Consider the following 26,144-nt stretch of genomic DNA (forward strand, 5'->3'; position numbering starts at 1 on the left):
CTAAAAATAAATGATCGCTGGAGAAGATAGATAGCTCATTACTTGCTACATTTCTACCCTTCCTGGGTGGTGAGCTTGTCCACCTTTCCTCCATTGGCTGACAATACCCATCAAGGTATTCAAGAACATGGTGATCCACCGAGAAAACTGGAAGAGTGTCAGACAACAGACAGAATGGCTTTATGCATCTGAAAAGCTGTCAGTAAGTGGCTGCAACTGTTCTACCTTTGGCCCAGAATTCACTGAGAACCCAGAAGCAGTAACTGGAAATTCATACCCATTTTCATGCAGAGATGAGGCTAAGATAATCCATGAAGATAACATTTTGGTTAAGTTTGGCACTCAAAATACGGAACAGCAAGGCAGGGATTGTACTAGCATATTATAAAAAACAATTCTCAATTTTTCTATTCATAGCTACACAAGATGCATATCATCTTCAACACGGAATGACTCACAACTTGGGAAATAAAGCAAATGTATCAATACCACTCCTGTTAAACTCACGAAAAAATTACACCCACTTTTGTGTGATGAAGTTACACAGCAACTTGGGAGGCAGCTGCTGTCTCAGGCCCAGCTGTGAGAATGTGGACACTTCATGAAGGTGAAAAGGTGCAAGCTACAACATTCGCATTTTTAAACTTCATCTGTTCCTCAGCTCGCAACAAGAATTGGTACAACTGCTGTTACGATTTCGTACTGGCAGTTAATGAAGAAAGATACCAAGTTGAACTAGAATAAGGTAGGTGTATGGTGCAAGCCTGAGGTGGAACCTGCTATAAATGGGCTTTGCTAATCCACAGCAATGCTGTCTGCAAAGATCTGCTCTATCTGAAACTGGATGATTTCCTCATCTCCAAACCAGCATGTGAAATCATACACATTTAATGCAAGTTTATGAACCGCACCCCCCCCGCCCCAACTGCCATTACTATCTGTATTCTCACAATCCTAAATTAGGAGCTCCTAGGTTTATTCCTTAAAGCTCTCCGGAAAGAAATCTTTAGCCATCCCTAGAAAGTATGAACATCAATATCTTAGTTACAACCTCACAGCTGAATTTAAAAGCAGCATACGCTATTGCTGGTGTTGATTCATCTCTGCAATGGTTTCTTCATGTGTTGCTTTCAATGAATGAATCAGTGCAGGCAAAGAGTGAGAGAGCCCACTTAACAAAAAAAGGTGAGGATGTCTAGGCGGGTGTAAACCTTCTAGAAATGTTCAAACAAGTTAGTTCAAGTTACACCTGTTTATAAAAAAAGAAATAAAGACAAAGAAAATAGCAACTATGGAGCAGAAATCTAGTGTTTGAGATTGAAGGATTCGGAAACTCATCTGGAGGCTACTCAGATTCAGGTTCTTAGGAGCTGCATTATTCTCGCCCATACCAGGCTCAAATAAATACACTTTTGTGTATAGGGATGTGAAGCTAAATATAAATCCTTGGATTCATTCCACCTAACTGTAGGCCTTTAAAAGCGTGCAGCATTCATCAGTGGAGAGGGCAATTGATGCCATAATACAATCTCGCGGAGGCATGTCCTCTTCTGTCCCTCCTTTGACTTACAGAAGAGACCTAAGCTGGTAATTTTTAGGTAGCTAAAATTAGGGTAGGATGAATCAGGCCACAGTGTGGAGCAGAAACAAGTCTGATGTGATGGTTACAAAATACAGTCTGTAATAGCCTTGTCTGAGGCTCCAACCCAGATAGGCTTTGTGGTTAGTGGCCCACACAATCCATGTCTTTGCAACTCCCCAGTCTTGCAAGGAACTTTTAAAAGATAAAATAGTGAGGCTTGATTTTATGACCTTGTTTCCCTTGCTTGGTTCTTAGACAAGGCGGCTTCTCCAAACACCGGACTCCCGGAGCTGTGCCACACTGGCTGTCAGAGGCACTCTCTGAGGGGAGGCTCTCTCAATATACAAATGCACACAGGGTTGTATTTTGGTACAACAGAACTAACACCACCAAACCTCTCAGCACTTCAACAGCTGTGGAAAACAGCTGTATATTTCAAAAACAATTTTGAAAGAAGGGAAGCCTTCGGGGCAGGTCTGTTTTCTGACATAGTCGAAGGGCTTCAAATAAAGATATATCTGTGGTACAACTTCTTCCAAGGGCTGCAGCTGGGATAGTTACGATCCCCCAAAGCAAAACCCTAAACCATTTGGAAAGGGATTGCTGTCAGGCAGCTTGTTGGACCTCTCATCAACACGGACTACTGCCCTTCTGAAACCATCCCAGAAGCTGCTTTTGAAAGTTACACACAAGGTCCGGTGAAGTTTGCAGTGGGAGTGGCTACTCATCCTAACACAACACTCTCACACGTCCACGTATTTACGGTGCTGTGGGAATTTTGTATCGCCATGCTTTTGAACTCTTTCACTATGGCATGGATTGGCTCTTGCGGTAGCTGTTGATAATGAAGACGAAGCACACACTGAGGAGAAATACAGCTGTTCTGAAATACACAAACTTTGTGAGATCCCCAATATTATCAGTATTAAAGTTTAAGGTCAGAGGCAGTATCAAGCTTTGCATGTATTTTCTACATTAATATTTATATTGACAAATTTAATTCTTGCTAGTTTGGAAAATTACTGAGGTTTTGTTTACTTCCAAAGAGTGGACATTGAACATTAGGTTCATTTATGATGTTCGAAGTCATTCTTTGTCTAAAATACACCTGCCTAATTGTTTAAATGTGACCTGCAAATACTTGGGATTATGGGATTGGGATTACCCTGTTGTTCCCTATAAAGGGCTAAAATAATCTGTAGAAACACTTTTTTTGACCTTAGAAATACAGGGAATTTATCTGCAGAGTGGCTTGGAAGTATGAGGAACCTTTATTGCAAGTACTTGAAGTCTTATGTAAAAGGGTGAAGGTGCAAAGTCACTAACAAAGACTGCCTTCATTCAAAAGATTAATCTAGCCATTTAAACTACAATAAAAACAAATAAAACACAGAACTTACTTAAAATAATCCAAGTAAGAATCCCCTTCAACTTCGCAGCTCTTTCACTTTTCCCATCACTGTCTTTCAGTCTAGACAGGACTTGAATTTCTGATGTCAGAAACCAGCAAAGAACACATACAAATTTTCAGGTTTTTGTTGTGTATCATAAAATACTAATAAAAAAAGAATCCAGAGTTCAAGAATTCAGATTATTTTTCTATCTTGATGAACAGACAAATTAATTAAATTCTCCTTAAAACACTGCCTCACGTAAAGCCTGTCAACACAATACGGAGGCAGTGCTTTGCCCCCTGCATACCTTTGGAGATGGGTTTCTGTCTGATGCAGAAGTTTTTGGAAAAAGAGACACCAGAGGAAAAGCTTGTACGTCTTTGCTCACTTAGTGCAAGGAAGCCTGCAGGCTGGCAGGTCTCCCTGCGACAGCCCGCTGAGGTCCCGCAGCCTGCCTTTGCCAGGCAGCAAGAGGAGAGACTTTCCCTCCTGTGCAGTTCCCTGCACAGGGTCTGATCTCTCCGGCTTGCAGGCACCTGCAGTTGGAAAGCATATGCTGCATACTTGGCACGGAGCCACGAAACGTGCCAACCTGCAGCTGCCTGTTGTCTGCTAAAATCCAACCCCAAGCTCTCAAAAAGGATATGAGCTGGGTTGAATTCTCTTAGGTTACATTTAATATTCCTGTAAATGGCTTATATATCTGCTGTTTGAAATAAATTCTGAAACCACTAAGCGTGCTTAACAAAGCTTTAACTATATGTGAACAGCAAGTTTTGAGGACAGAACAAGTACTGTTGCAGTATATAATACACATGGCTGTACAATCAAAAGCCACCTCTTGCTTCAAAACAAGAATTTACAGTAGTAAGCAATGGTGACAAGGTTTCTTACACAAAACCTACAGGAATTTACAGAATATGCATGGATCACTGAGGTTATAATGCCAGCAGTAGACTACACGAGTATCTTGTGCAATGTGAACAAAGTTGACAATAGTTTACCAATGCTTTAAGTAATTCACATAAATATGCTAACCCACCAGCTATCAAATCTTCCTCCTCTCCCCACCAGAAACAAGTGTTTGCCAAATGCGTGTACAGTAATCCATAAAAAAATTGATTTGGTTTTGTGGTTTTAGGCAAACATGCACAAAATAGATGCACTGCAACATTTTTGCAAGGGGATACTTGCCACAAAAAAAGCCCTCAAAATTGGTCTCTAAGCATATACAGCATTTTGATTCACACTTCTCCAATAGCCACTACAAGGCTAAAAAAGTTTATTGTACGGATGCTTTTTGTCCTGAAAAAAAAAATTTACTTGATTTTCAACTAGCAGAAAGCTCCAGCTTCCACTTTACTCATGCCACTCTTTCATGTCAGTATTTCAGCCCTAGTTTAGAACTTTTATGCTTTTCCTTAACCATTAATTTAAATGTAAATCGTATCAAAACTACGAGTTAATCAGAAAAATGAGAATAGACTTGGGAAGAGCCTACACCTGCGTTTGAATGGCGTGGTTTTAGATGGCAATTCAGCAAACACTGCTCTTCTTTTCTGCTAAATCGTTGGACATGCTCTGTGCTCCTGTTAGAGATGGACTTTGACATCCGCTGGGAAGGCACCTGCACTTTGCTCACCTGTAACAAAAAATGTGGCCCGAGGGTATCGCAGTCCCTGGTCCACAACCTGCCTAGATCAAGAAACCCAACCTCGCTGCTGGCGTTTACAGACTCTGTAAGGGTGCACCTCTGCATTAAAGAAGACAGCAGCTACTGAATCCTAGCTACCGGGTTTGCTGCTAACAAGCTTGTTATCGGTAACACGCTTTTCAAACTCTCCTAGTAAATTATAGCTTTAGTAAATTTCTACCTCACTGAAACATCCTCTATTTGGATTTTATTTTCGTCCCACCTGCCTGGCAAATACCAGCTTTCGTTTCAAGCTATCTTATGTGATTGTTAGAAATCATCTCGTCTAATGTGTGAGTCTGTGAGGCGCCAACTTCCCTAATCTCGAACAGTAAGAGCTCTCAGGATATTGCATTGCCACTCCTTATTTGTTGTTACACTCAATCTCTCTAATGAAATAAACTCTCTACAGTAGGGCTCTAGTCACAGATGTGAAAAACTTTCTGTACGTCTGTTGGGCAAATTGTTCTTATTTTTGTGCAAAGATCTGGCATGGTACATTTAATGGGAAAATACAAATGAGAGAGAAGAAAACAAGAAGATTAAACAACAGAAATAAAGCCTACAAATATTCAGTTCATCCAGTTGATAATTTGGCTCCTCAAGGATCGGAGCAGTTGTTCCACAGCAATAAATCTTCGTATCAAAAGCAATTACTGACGATTCACTCTATAGGCACAAACGTCGGTTTGGTCGTGGTTATTGTTATAATTCCCTCCTAATCTGAGGAACTGTATATATCTCTGTAACAGACCAAACTTCTAAACTGTATGGTCTATTTCCTAGTACACCCAGGGTACTGAGAAAATGCATCACCTTTTAAAATCCCCATGTTTTGTGCTGATTCCCTATGAAAACTGGTGCTAAGCTGCCAGAATTTTCTCTTAGCAAAACTAAGCTTCTTGTCTCGGCATTGTAAAATCTTAAGGGAGCCCCAGACCTAACTGCAAGAAGAATTGTACAAGTTCTCAAGAGAACAGCGAGGTAGCGTATGAATACCTTGTTTCTGAGTGCACAGGTGGTGGATATATTATCCAGTCCTTAATTACCAGACCCTGTGAACAAGCCTGCTTGACCACTCAGTTACTCTTCTGAGAGATACAACCACAGAACCCTGCACAGCTAAGGGACACCCTGAATCATCCACGAGATACAGTGAAAACAGAGAACAGACAAATGAAATGAGTGTTTGTGAATTAGGCTCTTACAAAGTCATACCTATGCGGTGTTAGGCAATCCACTTTTGGGGATGTGGAAGGAGCTTTCAACATAAAGCCCAGCTGTATTATTCATAGCAGCTAGGTAGTAAATCTTGGTTTGATCTGATTTCCCCAAAACCATGTCTTTCAGCAAATATTTATGATGCTGAATTCAAATAAATAGAAAAAAAAAAGGTAATCTGTTTTCTCAATTTCTTTTGCACATTGAAATTAAATAGTGGCTAGAAAGTGACCATTTCAAATTATAACTGAAAATGGTGTTTTTATTAAATGTGAAAACATGTACCCAAGAAAACCTTTATACATTTTTATGGCAAGTTTTCCCATTATATGAGAGGCTTTCTTACATATTTTAAGCTTAAATGAAGAACAGTGACCAAACAGAATTCGGACTAAAATTGCAAAGCTGTTAGCTATGTTGAGGGAACTATGGCTGCACAGTAGAAAACAAGATGGAAGGACAAGTTCACAAAAATAGCTCATGTAGGCGTGAACAATGCTCTAATGAAATAAGAAACAGAAGAAAGCCAAATCTGTTCTGCACATCAGTACTAGATACATAAACATGGCCCTGCACTGGTAAAATCTTTAAAATAATGTCTGTTTAGGGAAAACTTAATTTGAGCTTCTAGACTGTCCACGCTTGAGCATGGTTTTAGCATATTAGCAGTCCCACTTTCCTGAAGGATACTACTTTATTCTTAAATCTATTTAAAATTAACTATGTACAGGCTTTATTTCAAATAGAAGTGAATATGTTTGCAAGATCAGAGTTTTAATGTGCTAAGTAGATGATCCATTTATTTTCTCTAAATTTGTTACTGTAATTTGTTTCCAAGATAACAGCACTGGCAGACAATTTGCATGCATGCACTCAAAGCAGTATTTTAGATAAGGACTTTTTTCTTGTTTTTCAGGTTGAAACATCATTTTGGTAATTTCATCAGACTCTCTGTATTTTGCTCTATTTAGTCAGTTTATATATCTGCCAAATAATGTCACATCTCAGATAAATTATATATTTCGCCCAGATCAGGGTGAAATCCTACAAAAAAACCAACCTTATGTGAGTGGTTTCATCAAAGTTTGAGCAGGACAACTGGCATGAGCAGCAGCGTATAGGACTGAGCCAGTAATGTCTGGAAAGTAGAGGAAGCTGCACATACTAAAATTTAAATCTAACTCATTTATCTCTGAGTGTACTGAATTTTTGTAGTTGTTTCATATCATTAAATCCTGAATTAGATCCTTAGTGTGATCACTTTGAAGAGAAATGAGCTGTCATTGTTGAAAGTTTTTTGGGTTTTATTTGAAAGATGTGCTTTGTCAAGATTCCCATCCTTAGGGCCCAAGCAAACCCAAGCGTGTTTGGGACAGGAGCCATGGTTATATCATTATTTAGAATGAATTAAAGAAAAATAAATTTACCTGTACTGATCATTTTAATCGTTAAGCTCTATTTTACATTCTCCAAATGCAAATCTGTAGGGTCAAATCTTGAAGAATCCAGTCCATATTTAGCAACCACAACAACAACAAAGAATGAGAGCTGACTAGGAACAGGAGATAACACTTAAAATTAATTAACTGCTCTGAGAAATAGAAATCGGTGCAACGTATATCAGCTGAAAATTCATTTTGACTGGTATAGGGAAAAAAAGAATAAAATGTTCAACACTGAATATTGTAACAGCTGGTCCCTCATCAAATTACCCATCTAATTCCAAATCATCTTTACATGCAGTATTTCATCTGCTAGTTACAGAACAGGGGAAAATTATAATGATTTTTAGCCAGTTCAAGAAGCTATCCTTCTGACACATGAATTGCTGTCCATAAAGAAGCAAGATTTTATTCACTTCTTCCTAATTTGAATTATTTAAAATAAATAATTAGCCTACGTATTTCTTGCTGTGTATTCCCATTGCAAGGGAAAGTAACAGCTGGATATCTTGGGACATGGGGCATTTAATGCTGTATTAAGGGGAGCAGGCTGGTAAGTCTGAAAGTTGTTACCGTCTCAGAATACGTGACCCACTGGTGGTCTGGGCTCTGCAGCCAGAAGGCTTCCAAACAAAAACCGGCAAATGTGGCCCAGCCACAGGCTGACGGACGACCCTCTGATCTGGGGACTGGCACTCTGAGATGCCTCCGAGGCAAGCTGAGGCACATTTATGTCACTGGGCAGCATACAGTGGGTCAAAGACTTGACTCAAGTTATTGCCACGTTTTTTACATGCACCAAACTCACTCTACAGTGGAGGCGGGGAACACGGAGTGCAACTGCAGTTCTTCCTCATGCTCGGGCAATTAAGAAAATAATGCAACCCATACATGCAAATATCCAGGTATTTTTTAACGCATATGTCAGGCCACACGCTTTACATGTGATTCATACAGCTTCTTCCTTGCCCTAAACCCTGTTCTTGCCTATACAAGACTTAGACATGGAGATAAAATCTGGGTATGAATACTCGTTTTCATAGGTTTATGCAGCAAGTAAAATACTGGTTTCACTGTGAAATTCACAAGTGAATCCCAATTTCAGCTGATTTCTACGAGGCCAGAATATTTGCCAGAGTTCTCACAGTATGAGAGATCCATTACCCCCTATTTCTGCTACTCCAAGATTTCACCACTTCTGTTTTTAAAAAGCCTTACTTTTACCTTGCCTGAAAGACCCATTTACAGAATCATGATCTATTTATTTCTATATTAAATTGAAAAATCTATCTAAAAAGCCAGTGTGGAAAAACTATTCTGCACCACTTAAAATAAAATTCCTCCCAGAGCTGGACAAGCTCTGACATTATCGATAATGCTGTTGCATAAGGAGAGATATAAACAGCAGTTACATTACACACTGGTATCTAGTGCATTAGAAACATAAGCGGCAGTAAAAAGTTAGAGCTTGGAAATAGTCTGTCCTTCCACATTAATACTCTAAATATGATGAAAAACTTACAAGGTTTTATACGGAAAAGAAAGAAAACAAATGAACAAGCAAAAAGCTCTATGCATATTTAAAAAAAAACCCAAAGGGATACTTATAATTTCAAGGTTGAGTATTTAGTATATAAGATCATTTTCTAATGGTTCAGCTGCAGAACCTATGTATGGTTATTATCACCTGATCTTACCAATGCACGTGTAAGTAACTTCACTCATGTACATAAGCATAGGGATGTAAGCACTCCCTACAGAAAGCAAGATGATTAGATTTCCTCATATCTGATTAAAATTCCAACAATAAGATAAGCAGTGAGTATTCAAGCAGATCTTCCAAATCTAAAATTTTGCAAGCTTGCACATCTTTTATTCTACCAGCCTGTGGAGCTATGAAGGTATAAGAAGTGCTGGACATACCCAGTAACTTGCAATATCAGGGCACAGAATGACAGGCTATCAGAAGCAGGGCCTGATCCTGTTCATTTTGAAGCCAGGAATGTATTTACAGAGATTAATGCTGCAGTATCAATGCAACAACGTTTAATGATATAAATGTTTTGGAAAAGAAATGGAAAGGGGAAACAAAGATACGCTGGCAGTAAGAAAAATTGTATAGAAGGGAGTTCGAAAGAACTGCAGAAGAAAAATTATGTGCCTGAAAGGATGTTATGCTCTTTTATATATATCAGGATAACATCTTTTGATAATGATTTTCAGTATGTGTTGGCAGTTTCATTTAAGGGGTTTCCTTGCACAGGTTAATTTAATGATCAAACTTTCATCCTTAACAGGCGCCTATAAGCTAAACTATTGCAGGTAATGCCAAATCCAGAAAGAAAAAAAACCCAAACAACTGAGCCTCTGACTAATACTAAGCCCTGATTCTGCTTAAGAGCAAGAAGCTCCAGCGGCAGCACCTGCTCTGTCTTGTAAGAGAGCCCTCAGTGATGCCACCACAGCCAGCTGTGGCGTGCTCAGTGGACACACTGCTTGCCTGCAGGAGCCCCAGCTTGGCATGGGACAGTACCGGGGGTTCCCCTGGAGATACACAACAGACCCCAGATGCACTCAATGGTTTAAGAGCTCACTCGAGGGCACACTTACCTGGTGCGTGGCACTTGATGCATAGTCCAGACATATCCATCTACCTTAGTCCAGTAGCAGTGACATCGTCTGACTGAAACTGGGCAGAAAAGAGTCCTAAAGTCCTTCTTAGAAGGCTACTAAGGATAATATAGATGTCAAACGCAGGCTGCAAGGACGCCTGGACTCTGCAGTGCTTGTGGGAGAAGCCGGGGTGCACTGGGGACATAGCCACTGAAACCAGCGGTATTAGTGACAACAGTGAAGGGACTTAGGAAATTAGATCTGATTTTGTGTTTTTGTGACTCAAATCAATAGTAGGGTCTTCTAGCATCTTTTGAGACAGCAACAAAGTGTTTTCCAAAGATAAGCAAATGAATGCAACCTTCATAATCATTGGGAATAAAGTCCACAAAACCATATAATGACTATCTAGTTTATGTTTACAACTAATCAAAGTTGTTACTATTCCTAAAAAGTAATGCTACCAAAATCTTTGATATTTTAACATAATTTTAAGCCTCCAAGAGTTTCATCTTTGAATAGCCCTAACAAGAGAGTAAAAAGTGTTACATCTTTTTATTTTCATATATTATATATGTGTATATATATGTGTATATATTTATAATATATGTAAATAAAAATGAGTTAGGAGATTGCAGTATTCCTTACACATCCCATTATGTGCAGCTACCACCACAATGAGCCCACTACATACACTTCTTTATCACAAGTTCATGAAAAAAATCTCCTTGCAAGACTTTATGGACATAACCACATCTCAGAACTCTCCTCCAATGTAAGTGGCTCTTCTATATGCAAAGTCCAAGGAGGGGACTTTGCTTTTTGTCTGTGGCATGAATTTTTGTTCAGCCACTTCGTGCCCACATTGCTGATCATCAACCTGTTGATCGCTACACAACTGAAAACACTTGTTTTCTTGGGGGAGCTGGAAGTCATTAGGAACTAAATGTACTATAATCTTAGTTTTAGAGCTTTGCCTGAAGAGATATGGCATTGCTTCCAGAAGCACTTCCTTTGCCTTTTCTCCATTTTATCCCCAGCTTTCATGTCTAATAGGCCGACCTCTTATAAAACGGCCCAGACCTTTGTTCCTCTTCTGTTCATGGCAAAAGGTAAGACCCTCACAAGGCTAGTAGTCATAAAAAGGTTACTCCATCATTTTGGCTCAAAAAAAAAAAAAAAGACTGCTTACTATAAAGGTTTGGGGGAATTCATTCTGGTAGACGTGGTGAAAAATACACACCCAAGTAGCAGGGTGACCTGATTTTCTGAATGGACTTGGGAAATACTGTTTATAATTAGGACCATGGATTGTTACAATTCGGTTAAGAATCACTGAAAATGGGAAACATAGTAGTAAATTGTTAGAAAAGGTTTCGGTGATAAGGACTTTACTGTATTTCCACTAACTACCTCGCCTACGGAAGATCATGCTAAATAGAAAACTCATTTCCAAGGGCAGAAGAAGCCCTGACACTTTATTGCTAGATTCTATAGCAATTGGAGCTCACTTACAGTAACCTTATAGTACTCTATATAAACTGAGAAGCTTGTATCAAATTCAGGCTTCCATTTAAAATAGATATTGCAGATATTAGGCTTCAATTAAAGAAGAAAAATAACCTTCAGTGCTTCTTTTTTTAAAGGCAAAGTATAAAAAAAAATCACCAAACTAGGTGAAAATTATTAAATTTCTCAAAAAAATTAAGATGAGCTTTCTTCTATTTCTTGAGACAGTACAGTTTGTGATTCACAGGGTAACTGGTATCAAACACAAGTTAATGAAAGCTCTTATAAGCGATTTTATTCCTATCCATAATGGCAGACATTTACAAAATCAGAAGAATTTATCGTTTGAGTTCACCTTAAAAAATAACTTATGAAGCAGTGATATATGCAACATAAAACAGTTCAGGAGGGGAGAGGGAAAGCAAATTTTAATAATTAAAATGTAAACGTGAAGAAAAAAAAGAAGGAATAAAAGTCCCTACTTCTCATTTCTACTTAAGATGTCATGTGATAATATTTTACAATGTCCTGCGGGTCTATATATGTATGTGTGTATTTCTATATCACACACACATACATATACATTAACCCCCACATGTACATACACAGATAATTGTTTGCAGTTCCATCTTGGGCAGTTCTGTTACGCCACTCTTTACAGTTGTCTCAATCATGTTTGGGACCCACTGTCTTGACAAAACGGGGGAGATGGTAGAAAAAAAAATGGTGGGTCTGATTGTGTCTGAGATCCTTTTGTTAAACTGTACACTGGGACGAATAATTTTCTTCTGCAGTAGCTCTCTGAAGAGGGCCAACTCACTGTGGTCTTCATGGCGAGACTTGTTAACGGATCACACACTCATTGTCATGCTAGGGGAGTACTGAAAAAAGAGGAATCCACATTTTAACAACCATTTTTTCCCCCCAGGTAACTAAAACCACTTCTGGACCACAGCAATGAGTTCAAATGTCAACACGCTGTTTGAACTTTCTCCTAAATTTGTACTGTAGCCTGCGCTAAGGCTGTAGTTCAATTTGTGGTATGTAACTTCTGTTATGCTTCTTTCATTACGTAAAAATACAACTATTACTGATAAAGCTAACTCCCTTGAAGACTGTTTCGATGTTACCTGGGTGGTGTGATGAACCAATACTTCACTGATGCTTTCCAGAGCTTTTCTGGGTCAGTGTTGGCTTCTGAGGGGGTTTAGCTAGGCAGACAGCTAGTCTCAAGTAGACCAGCTGCATTCATGGTTAGCTGAACCACATAAATATTTTGGACAGCTTTTTATTACTTTATGGAAAAAAGGGAATGAAGATACATCTGAGTGGAATTAAACCAGGCTTTTTGGTCTGTATTATTTTGTATTATCAATTTGAGGAGGCAAGCTGAATCAACGATCAGTGGTCATTCTCCTTTATGTGAACCAAAAATTCGATCACCACATTACATTATTACTGTAACACAAACTGAACTGCAGCCCTTATACAAGCTATAGTTGCCCTCAACTTAGCAGTACTTCATTACAATAATCAATGGGATACCACAATGCCTAGAATAAGTGCATATCTATATGCCTAATTTGTTTTTAAAGTGAAAATTGCGGACTGCGGAAACACTTAATTTGGTCTAAAATCTTCTAAGTAGAAGAAAATGCTCAAATGCAAGAAGTGTTACGAAAACTGATACAAGAAACAGAAAGATAAATTTGCTTTTGCAAAAACAGATGCCATAAAAAACCTGCCAAAGCTAGAGTTTCAAGCTGGTCATTTCCAAGTGTCCAAGCATATTAGAGAAAGTATTTGGGATGGGTCTTCCATGTCATGTAAACTGCATAGAATGGACTACTTGGGTAAAGTCTGTTTTGTCCCATGTCTCTGATGGTTTGTCTGTCCCATCATGTGCTGAGCACTCCCCACAGTGGGCCAGCAAAGCCAGTAAGAACATGCTTATCTGTAGCCAATGTCAGAGACCAACTCAAATGCCTAAAGCAAAGCATTTGTTCAAGTGATTTCCTGTACCTGAGCCAAAGCACGTGGGTAAAAAAGATGATCTAAAGGTGTTTGTGATTTTTAACTTATTATTAGCCAAGCACTGTTCCCCACTCCGAAGCAAAACTCCTGGTGAACTGAACAGCAAATCTGCCTGAGAAAGGACTTCATAATAATGCCTACTCCAAGTAGCCACGTAACAAAATATGAATCAGAAAGAAAGACAGTTCCCAAAGACTACAATGTGACTCGTGCCAGAAAGGAAGTGATGCCTAGAAGTAGACTAAAATGCAAGTGGCATGTATAATGCATACCTTGTAGGCATACATCTCATGTAAAACCTTGAGAAAATTGGGTCCCAAGTTCTTTCAGGTAGGAAAACAATATCTAGGAGCACCTAGAATCCAGTAAGAGTCTAAGAAAACTGATTTTCTTTTGAGTACAGCTGATGTCCTTTTCATGACTTGGGTTTGGTGAACTGGCTTGCCTGGTGATCAGACTGCCTGCCCTCAGTGCAAGCAACGCATACCAAATTGAGAGTCAAGGGTTACCATGACCAAGGATCACATTTAATGGAGGTTCTGCGGTTACTGGTTTTTTGGCAGATATTGAAACATCAGTCTTTTTGGGTTGTACAAACCAATTTTCTCCAATACTCCGCACACTCTGAACATGTGCTCTCTTTATGAAGATATCAACAGCTAACATGCAGAAACTCTTCCTTTTCACTAGTTAAAGCAGCAAACCCAAAAAACCCCAAAATCTGATTCCCATTAAATTTGCCATGCAATTTGGCTGTTTTGTGATCCAACAGAAACTGTTTAGTCGTCATAATTTCTGAGCTGAAGTTCACCACTGGCATGGTTAATGAAGTTGCACTCACTTCTGGCAGCAGTGATTTCCAATAAGAATAGAAGTGTTGAAGTCACTCAGCACTTCTGAAAAATCAGGCCACTCCTATTTAGGAACCTAAATGTGGATTTAGAAACCCAGCTTCAGGCACATGAAAATACTGTAGTCTTGCTTTGTAATGTGTTTTACACCATGTTTGGCTGCCTCAAGCATTCTTCATTTTAAAAGACCATCATTTGTCCCAGAATGAACACTAGAGGGAACCTTTGCTTTTTCTGGCTCTAATAGCAACATGAGATCTACTGATGCTCTAATTATGTACTTCAGTGTGAATCCTGTTCTAAAAGACACATTGTTTAGGAGTCAAAGGTTGGGTAACCACACACTGAAACACTCAGGTGTAAGGATCGGTCAACTATATGTATTTAGGCTGCTTGGATATTGCCTCACAAATGCCCGTCGTGCATTACCGAATACATGAGGCGTAATTATTACTACTTGACAGATCTAACTTTCATTGACCTCTTAATCTAGAAAAAGAATTTCTGCAGTAAATGTACACTTCCCACATCTTCCAGTTTCAGCTCAACTTCTAGCAGTATTTTGCACACTTTTTTGTCAAATGAATACTGTAATTTTAGAAGCTAGTAAAAAACATGTAGAGCACAGTACTGCATTACAAGTACACTACAAAACTGTTTGGTTTTGCTGTTATTTTTCTTTTGTTAAACAAAATGCCAGAGATAAAGGTTCACAAAGTAAAAAAAAAAACTAGGTAAAGAAATACTTACGCTCTCACTCTGAAAAGGGTTTAGGAAGTTTCCACCCATCTCACCGTCATCCCTGGGAGTGCCAGGCTGATTACTCATGCTCATATTACTGGGAGAGTTCTGTTAAATAAGATTTAAAAATACAGATTAGGTATTGAAGATTTCAGTTCATTTCCCAGCTCCACCAAGTGTGCCAAAGGCACACTTTACACAATACTGTAGCGCACGAAGATGCACTGTCCAATACACTGAGATTTCCAAAGATGAACAATAAGCCTCTGTGGGGTTCTGCATGATTCAGTCACTAATTTTAGCCTGTAAAGTAATGTTTTCTTCCCTGAAGCCAGGATTATTTACCTGTAATTCTTGTTTTCAGGTTATAGCCAGCATCTTCTACTGAAGTCAGGAAAAGCTATAAATGGCTGCAGCAGGTATACGAGGTAGCTCTGTCACTCCATTAAATCATGTGGACAAATTCACAAGTGCCTTGACGTACGTGACTTATGAATACGTACTTAAAGGAAGACATATGGACGCATCCAGTCTACACAGACCTTTGCAAAGGCCTGTGCCTGAGGTCTTTGTTCATAGTGTTCACAGTTCATCGAAATACACTTTCACAAGTAGTGGTTCAAGTGCTAAACCACTTCACTGAGTGCAGCTAATACACAGTGTTTATAGGTAAAAGAGTTAACAAGAGTTTTAGATAAAAGACTCCCAAAGTATGAGTAACAGCTGGCCACTGGACTGGGCTCACACAGACTTTCAGGAGGAGCTGTACTTTTGCTATTTGCTTCTCAGACCATAATGCAATAGCGTTTTAATCTACCTTTTCAGTGTCTACGTGTAACTGAAATGCTAATAAATAATAACAATACAAAGGCTTCTGAAGATAAGTTGCCTCTTTTTACAGAAGCGCACAACCACCTCTGCAATGTTCAGAAAATGCTTTCAAGATTCAGTTACTTAAAGAAAGGGTAAAACGAGGCAATTGTCACAGAAATTATTCTAAGTCAATAGCTAATACGTGATTATTGTAGGCACTACAACTAGTTAGGTGTTCTTACAAAGTTGATTTGTGGTACCCTACCATGCCTGGAGCATGGGCGATCCTCTTTCCATCACTGTGAAGACTCCTACTTACAGAGGGTTTGCGATGGAAAAGGAGCAGTCAGGGAAAGGAGGGAGAGAAGTCATGAACCTCGTTATGAAACTTTTACGTCTACCACAGTTCTTCCCTTGATTTTTTTCTTGATCCAGAAAAACTGGATGCAATATTGCTGTTGAGATTTTACTTATACAAATACAAATCTGGTATGTCACAATAAATTTAACACAAACCTAGTGCAGTCAATGGGCAAGCTAACAAAATGCAACTTCAGGTAGTGCTCTTGATCAAAGTGACCAAATCATAATGGCTGTAAGAATCCTGAGTGAATTTGTTCTCTTTTTCTTATGTTATTCTCAATAGCAATCCTGACACAGTTTGTCTGTTAGCATAGAGATTTTTTCTTGAAAAATCCAATGTATTCTGCACTTTGAAAATACCTGCATGCAGTCTTCATTTAGTATAACTAAATCTGCAAGAGGTCAAACTTTGAATGAAAAATAGCAAACATAAAAAAAAGAGAAAGTCCCCTTAATTTCTTGGCACTTTCCTCACAACTACAAAGGCTACCTATCCTACCCTGGCATTTTAAAGATGTATAGTGGAGTAGTCACTGAACAGAAAATGGGATGGGATAGCTATGACTTCTACTTCCCCTTCATTCCATTCTGCACGCTCCCCTTAAGTCCCATGTTGACCACTGTCCATAATTTAAATATTGCAACATACTCCACTGTTCCACAGGATTTATTTCACCTCCAAAGAGACCAAAAAGCGTTGTTCCCAGCTTCACCAAATACCAAAAACTTAAATCAGTTACTTTTTGCTACTACATTAGCAGAGTGGTACGCCTGATGGCTGTACATACTGTCTGCTTTGCAATGTATTTTGTATGGTTAATGAAAGGCTGCTGTTAAGTTTTCACCATATTCCCCTGAGGGAAGATCACCATTCTCAGTCTGAATGGCTAAGTTTTGTTTATGGGTTCAGCTCAGTGTATTTATTTTGTAATAGATTAAATAGAAAATTCACTACATAAGGGACATGCAGGCATAACTGTTTTTTATTAGCACCTGAAATGCAATTTACAGAGCTGGGTCAAGACCCCCGCCTTTGCCCTTTTGCTTTCTTCTGTCTAGTTCACTGCTTCTGAAACTGTGATCCCCAGATCTCCAGGAATCACTGGACAACACGTCCGTCAAAGACAACTAAAAGCCTAACTAGTTAATTAACATCTGACAATTAAGTTTGCTATTCAGTGAAGTTAGTATAGCAAATATTTAGGGATCCAGAGCTTGAAAAACATTGAAAACTATTGCTTTAGTTCAACCACAGCTACTGTACCTTAAGCAGGAATTAATTCAGGGAAGTCCTGTTGCCTGTTATTGCAGGAGGTCATACTACACAATCGTGTCAGTCCCTTCTGGCCTTAAAATCTATGAATATAAAGTTTAAAACCCACTAAGGCCTTGTCACATTTATTTTATATGATGCTCCCGCACTTTTGTTCGTTCCTGAGGGATTTACCCTATTTTATCTTGCTCTGTGTAGCGCAAAGCTTTGAAATTCTGCAATCGCTACAGTATGCCAGCCCCAAAGGTTCAAATTCCTGACATAAACGCTTTTATAGCAACTCCCCTGGGCTGCTTTTATGGCCAGTATGGGGTCTAGCATTGTAGCACTAGCTGAGTTTTTCCAAAGCAAGTATGTCTTTGATGCCTGCACAAATTCCATGGGCACTGCAAGAAACACTGATTATTAACGTTTATTTAATATGCATAATTTCAGTTCATTTACTTCCCCCATCTCAATCCACTTCATAAAAACTTTGTTTTGCCTTTCAGCCAGTTAAATTAAAATCTTCTCTAGAAAATGTAGCTCTGAATTCTGCGAGCTGTACTGATTCTACCAAGACTGGATTAATTTTCTGCATCTCCTGGGAATTGATAATCAGCTCCTCTAATATGCATTTTACTCCACTGAAGTCCTATGCCTGGACTTGAGCATCACACCCCCCAAACTGTGTTAACGTCAGTGAACAATTTCCGTCACTGGAAATCTACTTGTGAAAAAGCCAACTGCAAGACTAGCCGGTGATGTACGCAGGGAGATTGTTGCCTTTACAAGAACAATCCTAGTAACTGTGCACAAAATTGGAAGGCAGCCACCTAATAATTTTGCATGCATCAACCCCAAAAATCTACTATTCCTTGCAAGCAGAATTCTTCCATTCAAGTTTCAAAAGCATTATGTACTATTACCTACCCGAAATTACAAATGCTACCCACACACTTGTACTACCATCAACGAAGGCTGCATATGGCGCAGTGCTACTCAGGAAAAGATATTTAAAAGCTATTATATATAATGGTGTAACAGGACAACTCTGTTACTTCCAAACTAAACAGCATTTTTCTTTTAGTTATTTGCAAAAGACATGCATCAAATGTGATTTCCATGAGTTATTTATTATGGTTAACAAATTACAAGACTTCTTGGTAAATTTTTGGATCCAAGTTTTCAGAGCTCCTGATATTTGTATTAGCACATATACTGATACTTAATACCAGTGGATTGAATACAGTCTTTTAAAAATAATCCTATGGCAAGCTAGTGGAAATGTTTTGGTTTTTTTCCTTAAAAAATGCTGCAGTTTGCAATAAAAATACCAAATAAAAAATACGGACATTGATCTAAAAAGCGCTATACACTTATTATCTCATTGGAGGCTTTTATTGAATCCATCACTGCACATCTAAGCACAGCACAACTAAGGCAACATGGTCATTTCAATCCATCCTTTTACTCTTTGCAGAGCCTGAAAATGTTATAGATCTTAAAAATGTACAAAAATACAGGATTGCTATAGACGCTGCTCCCTCACAGGAGCAGCAATGGCCTTGGACACGTTGCTGAGGTCCTCCTCTCCAGGAAAGATATACGCTAAGCACGCTTCACGGGCTACCCCTCTCGCATACCATACCACCAGAAGACCACAAACTGGGGAACCGTACAGGGTCCTCCCCCCCCTCTCTGGATATACACATACGTATCACTAAGTGAAGAATGATTCCTGCCTTTTGAACACCTGGAAGCGTATTCTCAACAAATTCACACTACGAACTGTGTTAACCCACGGGAATTCAGGTGAGCATTTTGTTCCCTGCGCGTTGGTACCTCATCATAGCTCCTGAGCACGGATCTACAGCAAGGTCCCTGGAGTGACTGGAGCACGTGCAGACCAGCCTTAGACAGATTTGAAATGGCAAAGTCTGCACTGGGACACATCTAGCAACAGCACCGCGGTACTCGGTCTGGGGCAACCAAAATACACTGGCAGTTGATAGGCTAAAAACAAACTCATGCTCCTTTCTTGGAAGATTGTTAAGAATTTTGCTACGAGTGAATGAGTTATAAAATTTTAACTGAAATATCTTCAGCAATTTCTGTATTTATAGATTAAAAGCACAAAAGTGCAGGGAGATTGTTGTAGCGATACATTTATTAGTTTCAGTCAGTTACATCTGAAGAGGCTGAGTACAAAACACACTGTTTTGTTGGGGACAGATTTATGCCACTTTATCAATACCAAAAAAGCTCATTAATTCCTAAATTAATGATGATCACGCATGTAGTAGTTTTATTTTTATGGAAGAAGTGACACATTCAAGCACAATATTATTTTCATAACCCCTGTAGGTTAAGCTCACATTCATTTCCAGTATACTATTTAATGGTTGTGATATCAAAACAGTGGTTCTTCTGAAACTACTTCTTAATCTAGCTTTTAGGAACTTACACTAATGATTAAGATATTAACATTGCCTTACAGAGGTGACAAAACCAATCATGCAGTGCATAAAAGTAACATCCTAATGGTAAATTCCCAAATTTACATTTAACTAGAATTGATTATTAGAACTATATTCATTTGTCTTAACAGTATGGAAGATTATAGCATGATCAATCAGATTATGAACTGGGTATTAATCACATTCATTAATACACATTATGATGCAGTAGGAAATAAGTCTACTTATACTCCCTATTGATTATACTGTTTTTACATTTTCAATTAATGCTAATTCTGTCTGCATAGCTTCCAAAGAGTTGACAAGCAGAAAATGTAAATACATAATAAAATGCTTCGTAACAGAGACAAAGAAAATATGTTTAGAATGAAACATTCTAAAAATTCTAAATATTTGATTAGATACTCACTTTGGAAATACTGTCCATGTCTCCTGAGCCTTAAATTAAAATAGACAATTATTCAGTTAGTTTTGAGCTTAAGTTAATCTAAGAACATTTTTCATAGTAAATATATAGTGTAACAGCAATATTTCAAAACATAACCAACCATGCATCATCTCACTTCCTTCCCCATGTCTCTTTTATTAAAAGTTTACAGTCAGTATCGAATAATGTTAGTCCTTTCTTTGTGTACACACCTGGTGCGAAAAGTGAGAAAAGAATGAAGGACAGACTTCTGATCTGTATCAGTTATTTGGATGGCATCCTTTCAGGATGAGACAGCCCAGCACAACTCAAGAAACCCTATGTCCAACCTCCCTGTCCTATTAGGCATGGTAGGGTACAGATAATGCAATTAATTTGGGGTATATCCACCTATGGGAAATGTTGCTTCAGCCTGAGAAAAGAAAAAGCAGGATAACTAGTAAAAGTTGATGTTCCTGAGGAAAAAAAAGACCGCTGTTTTACTGAACTTCATTCAAAACTCCTGAGCTGTGGACTATCTCCAAGGTCAGCTGTGAGGGTTTCAACAATGTCTTTGCTCCCAGAAGTAGAAGCCTATTACCAAAATTGGCTGAAATGCCATCAACTTCCGATGCATTACAAATACTGATGATGACAGTATCTTTCAGAAGAAAGCAGATGATCCTGAGGACCAGAGTAACAGAAACCAAATAAAATTAAACATAATGAGTTCAAGACTATTGAAAAGAATGTTTTTCACATGCTGTAGCTCTCACTCAGGGAAAGCCAGGAATAAAGGAAATAAAACTTTAGGATGGATGTATGAAGAAAAGCATTTTTAGCAGCAACAGACAGTAAACAATTCTGGTCACCTATTTTCAGGAAAGACAAATTCTAAAAGAGGAGTGAATACAAAACTAGAAGAGTATCGGAGAAAAACAATCAAGAAAATGGAGTTGTGGGAGGAGACTGAAATAGCTTACTATATTTACCCAGGCAAATTAAGGCTGAGAAGGAATATGATTTGTCTCTATAAATACATCAGATACGTAAATGTTATGAAGAAGTCATTTTGATGGAAATCAGGAAAAGACTTCTTTCTAACCATCAGAGCTATGAACAGATACCCAACAGAAAGGTTGTGGTCAAAGAAGCTGGAGAAGTTCAAGATGAACCTTGACCAATTTACCCATCTGATTATGAGACACAGCTGCCTACTGCAGCATGGAAACGAACGCAGCAGATCTCTCTCAGCCCTCCTCTCCTAAAAGAACTCAGGTTCCAGTTCAGAGATGAAGTTACCCCTAGAAAGCAGTCATCATTAATTTGATTAAGCACATCATCATTTTCAGTAGAGAAAATAACTAACCAAATGCTAGGTACACGTAAAATCCTTCCATAATTATTTCAATTTAATTTTTTCTTTTAGCTAAGAAATAATTCTCAGGCTATAAAAAGTGACAGAAAAAGACATGATTACCTTTTACACAGTTTTTCATTTCTTTGAATGTAATGTGCATCATTATTAATTAAAGCAACAATCCATTTTTGGATATTGTAATATGTAAAGAAAGGCTGTAAACTCATAAGGTATCCTTATGCAAAGTAATCTAGGAATTTCAGGGACATGCTTTCCTAGAAAAAAAGATAATTCTATTAGGAGATAGATGCCTACTGCTGAATTTTAATCATTCAGAACATGTCTGCTAAATGAGGTTTGATGGCTTAGGTTTTTTTCTCATCTTGTTGTAGCCTCTTCGATTTTGTCCCTTCTTCTTAACCTGTTTATACTTCCTGCCTCACAACCTCCAACTTTTGGCCACAGAGTGATAGGTCTCCACCTACCATGGCAGTATAGACTTAAATGGTATAGAGTTTAGGTTGGTCCGTGCCTGTGCTGGGAAGGTGACAGAGCTTTTCTTTGGGGAACAGTGGCAGCTTGGCTTCTGCCTGCCTGACCTGTTCTTAGCTTGCTTGGGTTTCTGCAGGTACAGGAAAACACTGCTCAGCAGGGTGTTGCTGGTGGCCTTAGTGGGCATCAGGCCAGCTCCCACATGTAAAAAAGAACCTTGCTGGTGGACCAGCAAGGGGGATAGAAGAAGAAAGAGTTCTGAAGTCTGTGCAGCTTGAGGTTCCCCCCTGTTGAAACCTGCATGACCCTTGGTGCAGACAGAAGTGAAGAGTACAACACACGAACACCACTGGCCTGCTGTTACGGTATGAGCAGAAGTGAAAACAATGTATTTATTTGCCTTGTGGATATGGAAGAGGAAGGCATAAATACAATTTATTTAGCTGTATTTTGTTTCTTAAATCCCTTTCAGGTGTCTAACATGCTTCCAGCAAAGAATAAGAGCGAAGAGTTTGCTAGGATAGTCAGGAGATGTGTGTTTTGCAGAGTTGTGCAAGGCTTCTCCCCTAGCTACGAGCCCTTCAAAAATCATAGTGTCAAAAGTCAAGCAGTACACTGTTCCTCCTGCCTCTGCATGCCCTGACAAGAATTCATGTTCTTTTGGGTGCATTAAAATTGGCACCTGTCTGAAGCTGCTAATGGGGATAGAGTAGTAATACTCACACTTAACAGACATATGGCTAAGTATAGAACAAATGAGGATATCAAAACGTTGGGATAAAACCAGCTTAACACATACATCAAAATATATAGTAACTTACTTCCAGGTAATTGATAAGAACGTGGACCAGCATGTCACAATGACACGTTCCCAAGATTTTCAAAGAGGAAGAGAGGTAAATAAAAATGGTTCTTAAGCCTTCACCTCTACACTACTGTGATGGTATGCTTTTAGACTGGTTTTCATCAACTGGATTAAAACTATACTCTCTTAAATAAATAAAATACAGTATTTTTCTTCCAGAGGTGCATAATGTATGCCAACTCATATGCTTAAAAAGTATTTTAATACTTCTTATTTGATGTATATACAGGTTTTTCAGTTTTTAAAAGATTTTTACATGCAGTCTTCCACACAACTCAGAGAACTAGTCATAGAAAATGGCACTAGTCATTGAAAATTCACAATGTTCGTAATATTTACTATCATTACCTAATGATCCATTCATATGATGTGAATCCATTCCACCCAGTCCACTCATAGGTCCATCTGACCCTGGCCCCATTGGAAACTACAAAAGGATCAGACATTAAAAACTGGTATTACTGTACAATCTTTTGTAGATAATCTAATAAAAAGAAAATATTCCTCTGGAAAAAAAAATGTAAAGGCAAAATGCATGGTCCCAGCTCTGAATGTGCAAGTCAAGTGAAAGTCTTTCATGTGAAGACTGCAAAAACATCACTGCTTTTGTTCACTTTTTCCAATGCTACCTTCACCATTTTTGGAAACTCTCACCTCTGTAGGCTGGAAAATAACTTAGGAATAATTTATTATTTATTTCAACACTTTGTGTATGACTTTCAAACCTGCTAGTGCTGATCTAGCTCTACTCCCATTGAAGTTCCAGGGAACTTCACAATTCTCTTCAATGAATAAGTGATTAATCAACAGCTTTCGAACCCCACCTTGTCCGTACTGACAATCGGACTACTCCGCGTTACTTTTGCAGCATGAGCAGTTTCTGTCCAATTTCAGGTATTAACCTTAAATTTAGTTCTTCAAGAACTTAAAGACATTAACATTATAGAAGAATTCTAAAATTCATTGCATAATGATTTAGCAATATCTAAATATCTATATAGTTTTAAGTTCTACTGGCCTTTTTTTCAAAAGGTGATCATGATTAAATGAAATACGGTAGTAATCAGAGAAATACAATAAAACTTAAGGCATAGAGAAAGATCAGAGAAGAAACAAGTTCTACCTAGGAATCCAGATTTTTGTCAGCTCTAGAACTGCTGAAAGTTAGGCTAAAATAGTCACAAGTTAACTAGTTCATTAGGCAAATACTTAAACGTTATCAATAGGTTCTTAACATCTCATTTAGGTAAACAGGGAAGTTGGTTTCTTCTTAGAGGTATTAATTTTATCCTTTTTTACAGAATGGCAGGGCAACATAATACTGGGTCACTTTCAGCAATTTTCTCCTCCCTTTTCAAGGGTAGATACTTTTTCGTAATAAAAGTTTGAATCCTGCAGAAACTAACGCTTAGTGGCAGCTCCTAGGATGATGTCCTGTCACACAGAAATCTGTTGCACCACAGTGTGACAAACTAAGTCCACAATGCAAGAGGCTTCTAAGGTCTTTTCCATGTAGAAGAATATGCCCCAGTCATTATTGGATTGTCATGATTGATGTGGGAAACATTAAAAAGTACATGGTGGGGGGTAAGCAACTGAAGTGTCACCCATAAAAATGGAAAACTTAATATTAATGGTGTGTGATGGAAACATAGTGTTTCAATAAAAAAAGGCTGTGTAATTCAAAGAAGTATATAACTAGATTCATATTTACATTAGGTCTGTTGGGTCCAGGTGGTACTGCATTCATTAAAGTGTACATGTTGTCTCCAGAGTTGGTTGAATCTGTAATAAGAGATTATTTTAAGTGCTAATATATACCTTTCAATAAACTACTCACCTAATACATTTTCTGTCTTTTCGTTCATATTATTTCTGTGCCTGAATTACTGATACACAGTGGCAATATAATGGAAGATTTAATTCCCTTTCTATCTATTGCTACCACACAACAGAGCTATGAAACGAAATAATTGCAATGGTCCCTAAGTGACTACTTCTAGTAGTCTAGAGTCTTCTAGACTCTAGTTTTATGCATGACTGTTAAAAGTTTTATAAATCACCAAATATCTGTAACTATTCAATTCCATAAACCCTTTTTCCTGGAGTTCCAAATTACTTCACTCATCTTCAATATTTTCTATAAAACAGGAGTTTCTTTCTTATCAATACTTCCTGTAATTTGTTTTCCATCTGTAATAAATGATAAATAGCCTCTCATTATACAGACTGCAAGTTAGTACAATGAATGAAAATTTTTTATTCTTATTCATGTCAGTCTATTTGATTTCGGATATATCTAACCAATCAGTGGAACATTGTGCAAAGATCCTCACTCTAAGGACAGCTTTAACTGGTGTATCTTCATGGTACAGTGTGGGGCAATGCTTCAAAAAAAACCCGAGTCCAAAACCACCCTGGCACAGCGTGGTGCTTAAAGTCAGAAAGTTCTGCCATGAGTTTCCCTTGGCCTTGCCAGATGTTGACACAGCTATATTGCATCTCAGTTCTTTTCCTCCAATCAATGCACATGAACTTCCAGATGGAGCACCTCCAGAGTTGAAATGCAAGATTTAATTAACAAGTCACATAGAAGACAACCTACATAACTCTTCTGGTTGAAATTAAGAAACCAATGCCTAAGAACCATTAGTAGATACAAATTATTCATTCTGATCTCCAGCTTATCCCTACTGTTAACGAACATAAAGTCTTAACACCCTTCATCAATACTTGTAAGAAAGAGAAGGCAAAAAATGCAGCAGTAGACAAATTAGGCAAAAACCCTTCCCAAGGAACTTGATGATAGGCCATGTAATGTAAAGTTTACTGAGAGGAGAATGATCTAAGGAAAGTCTAAATACATCCCTAAGGGGACAGCATGATTTAAAAAAGCATTGGTAAGCCTGGAAAATCAGTACCTCTATAGTATCTGCAAAAAGTATAAAGAATAGCTTGGTACTCTGTACCTAGCTCCTCCAAAAGACCATTCCACCTCTTTGAACCACAGATTTGAGATTGACAACACAGGCA

The 26,144-nt window shown here is 38.4% G+C and overlaps 1 protein-coding gene across 1 annotated transcript in view; it reads right to left on the reverse strand.

Moving 5' to 3' along the window:
* Positions 1–11,198: 11,198 nt before the first annotated feature.
* The window catches only part of SSBP2 (single-stranded DNA binding protein 2), a 58,129-nt gene continuing 43,183 nt past the window's right edge, over positions 11,199–26,144 (reverse strand). The window contains exons 10-14 of the mRNA XM_009573397.1: positions 24,826–24,896; positions 23,460–23,538; positions 20,398–20,426; positions 15,090–15,188; positions 11,199–12,335 (exon numbers count right to left, since the gene is read on the reverse strand). Coding sequence (XP_009571692.1) covers positions 12,306–12,335; positions 15,090–15,188; positions 20,398–20,426; positions 23,460–23,538; positions 24,826–24,896 — 308 coding nt within the window. The 3' untranslated portion in view covers positions 11,199–12,305. The remainder of the gene's footprint in view (positions 12,336–15,089; positions 15,189–20,397; positions 20,427–23,459; positions 23,539–24,825; positions 24,897–26,144) is intronic.

This window comes from Fulmarus glacialis, unplaced genomic scaffold (genome assembly GCF_000690835.1).
Source record: "Fulmarus glacialis isolate BGI_N327 unplaced genomic scaffold, ASM69083v1 scaffold5560, whole genome shotgun sequence".
NCBI classification, from domain to species: Eukaryota; Metazoa; Chordata; class Aves; order Procellariiformes; family Procellariidae; genus Fulmarus; species Fulmarus glacialis.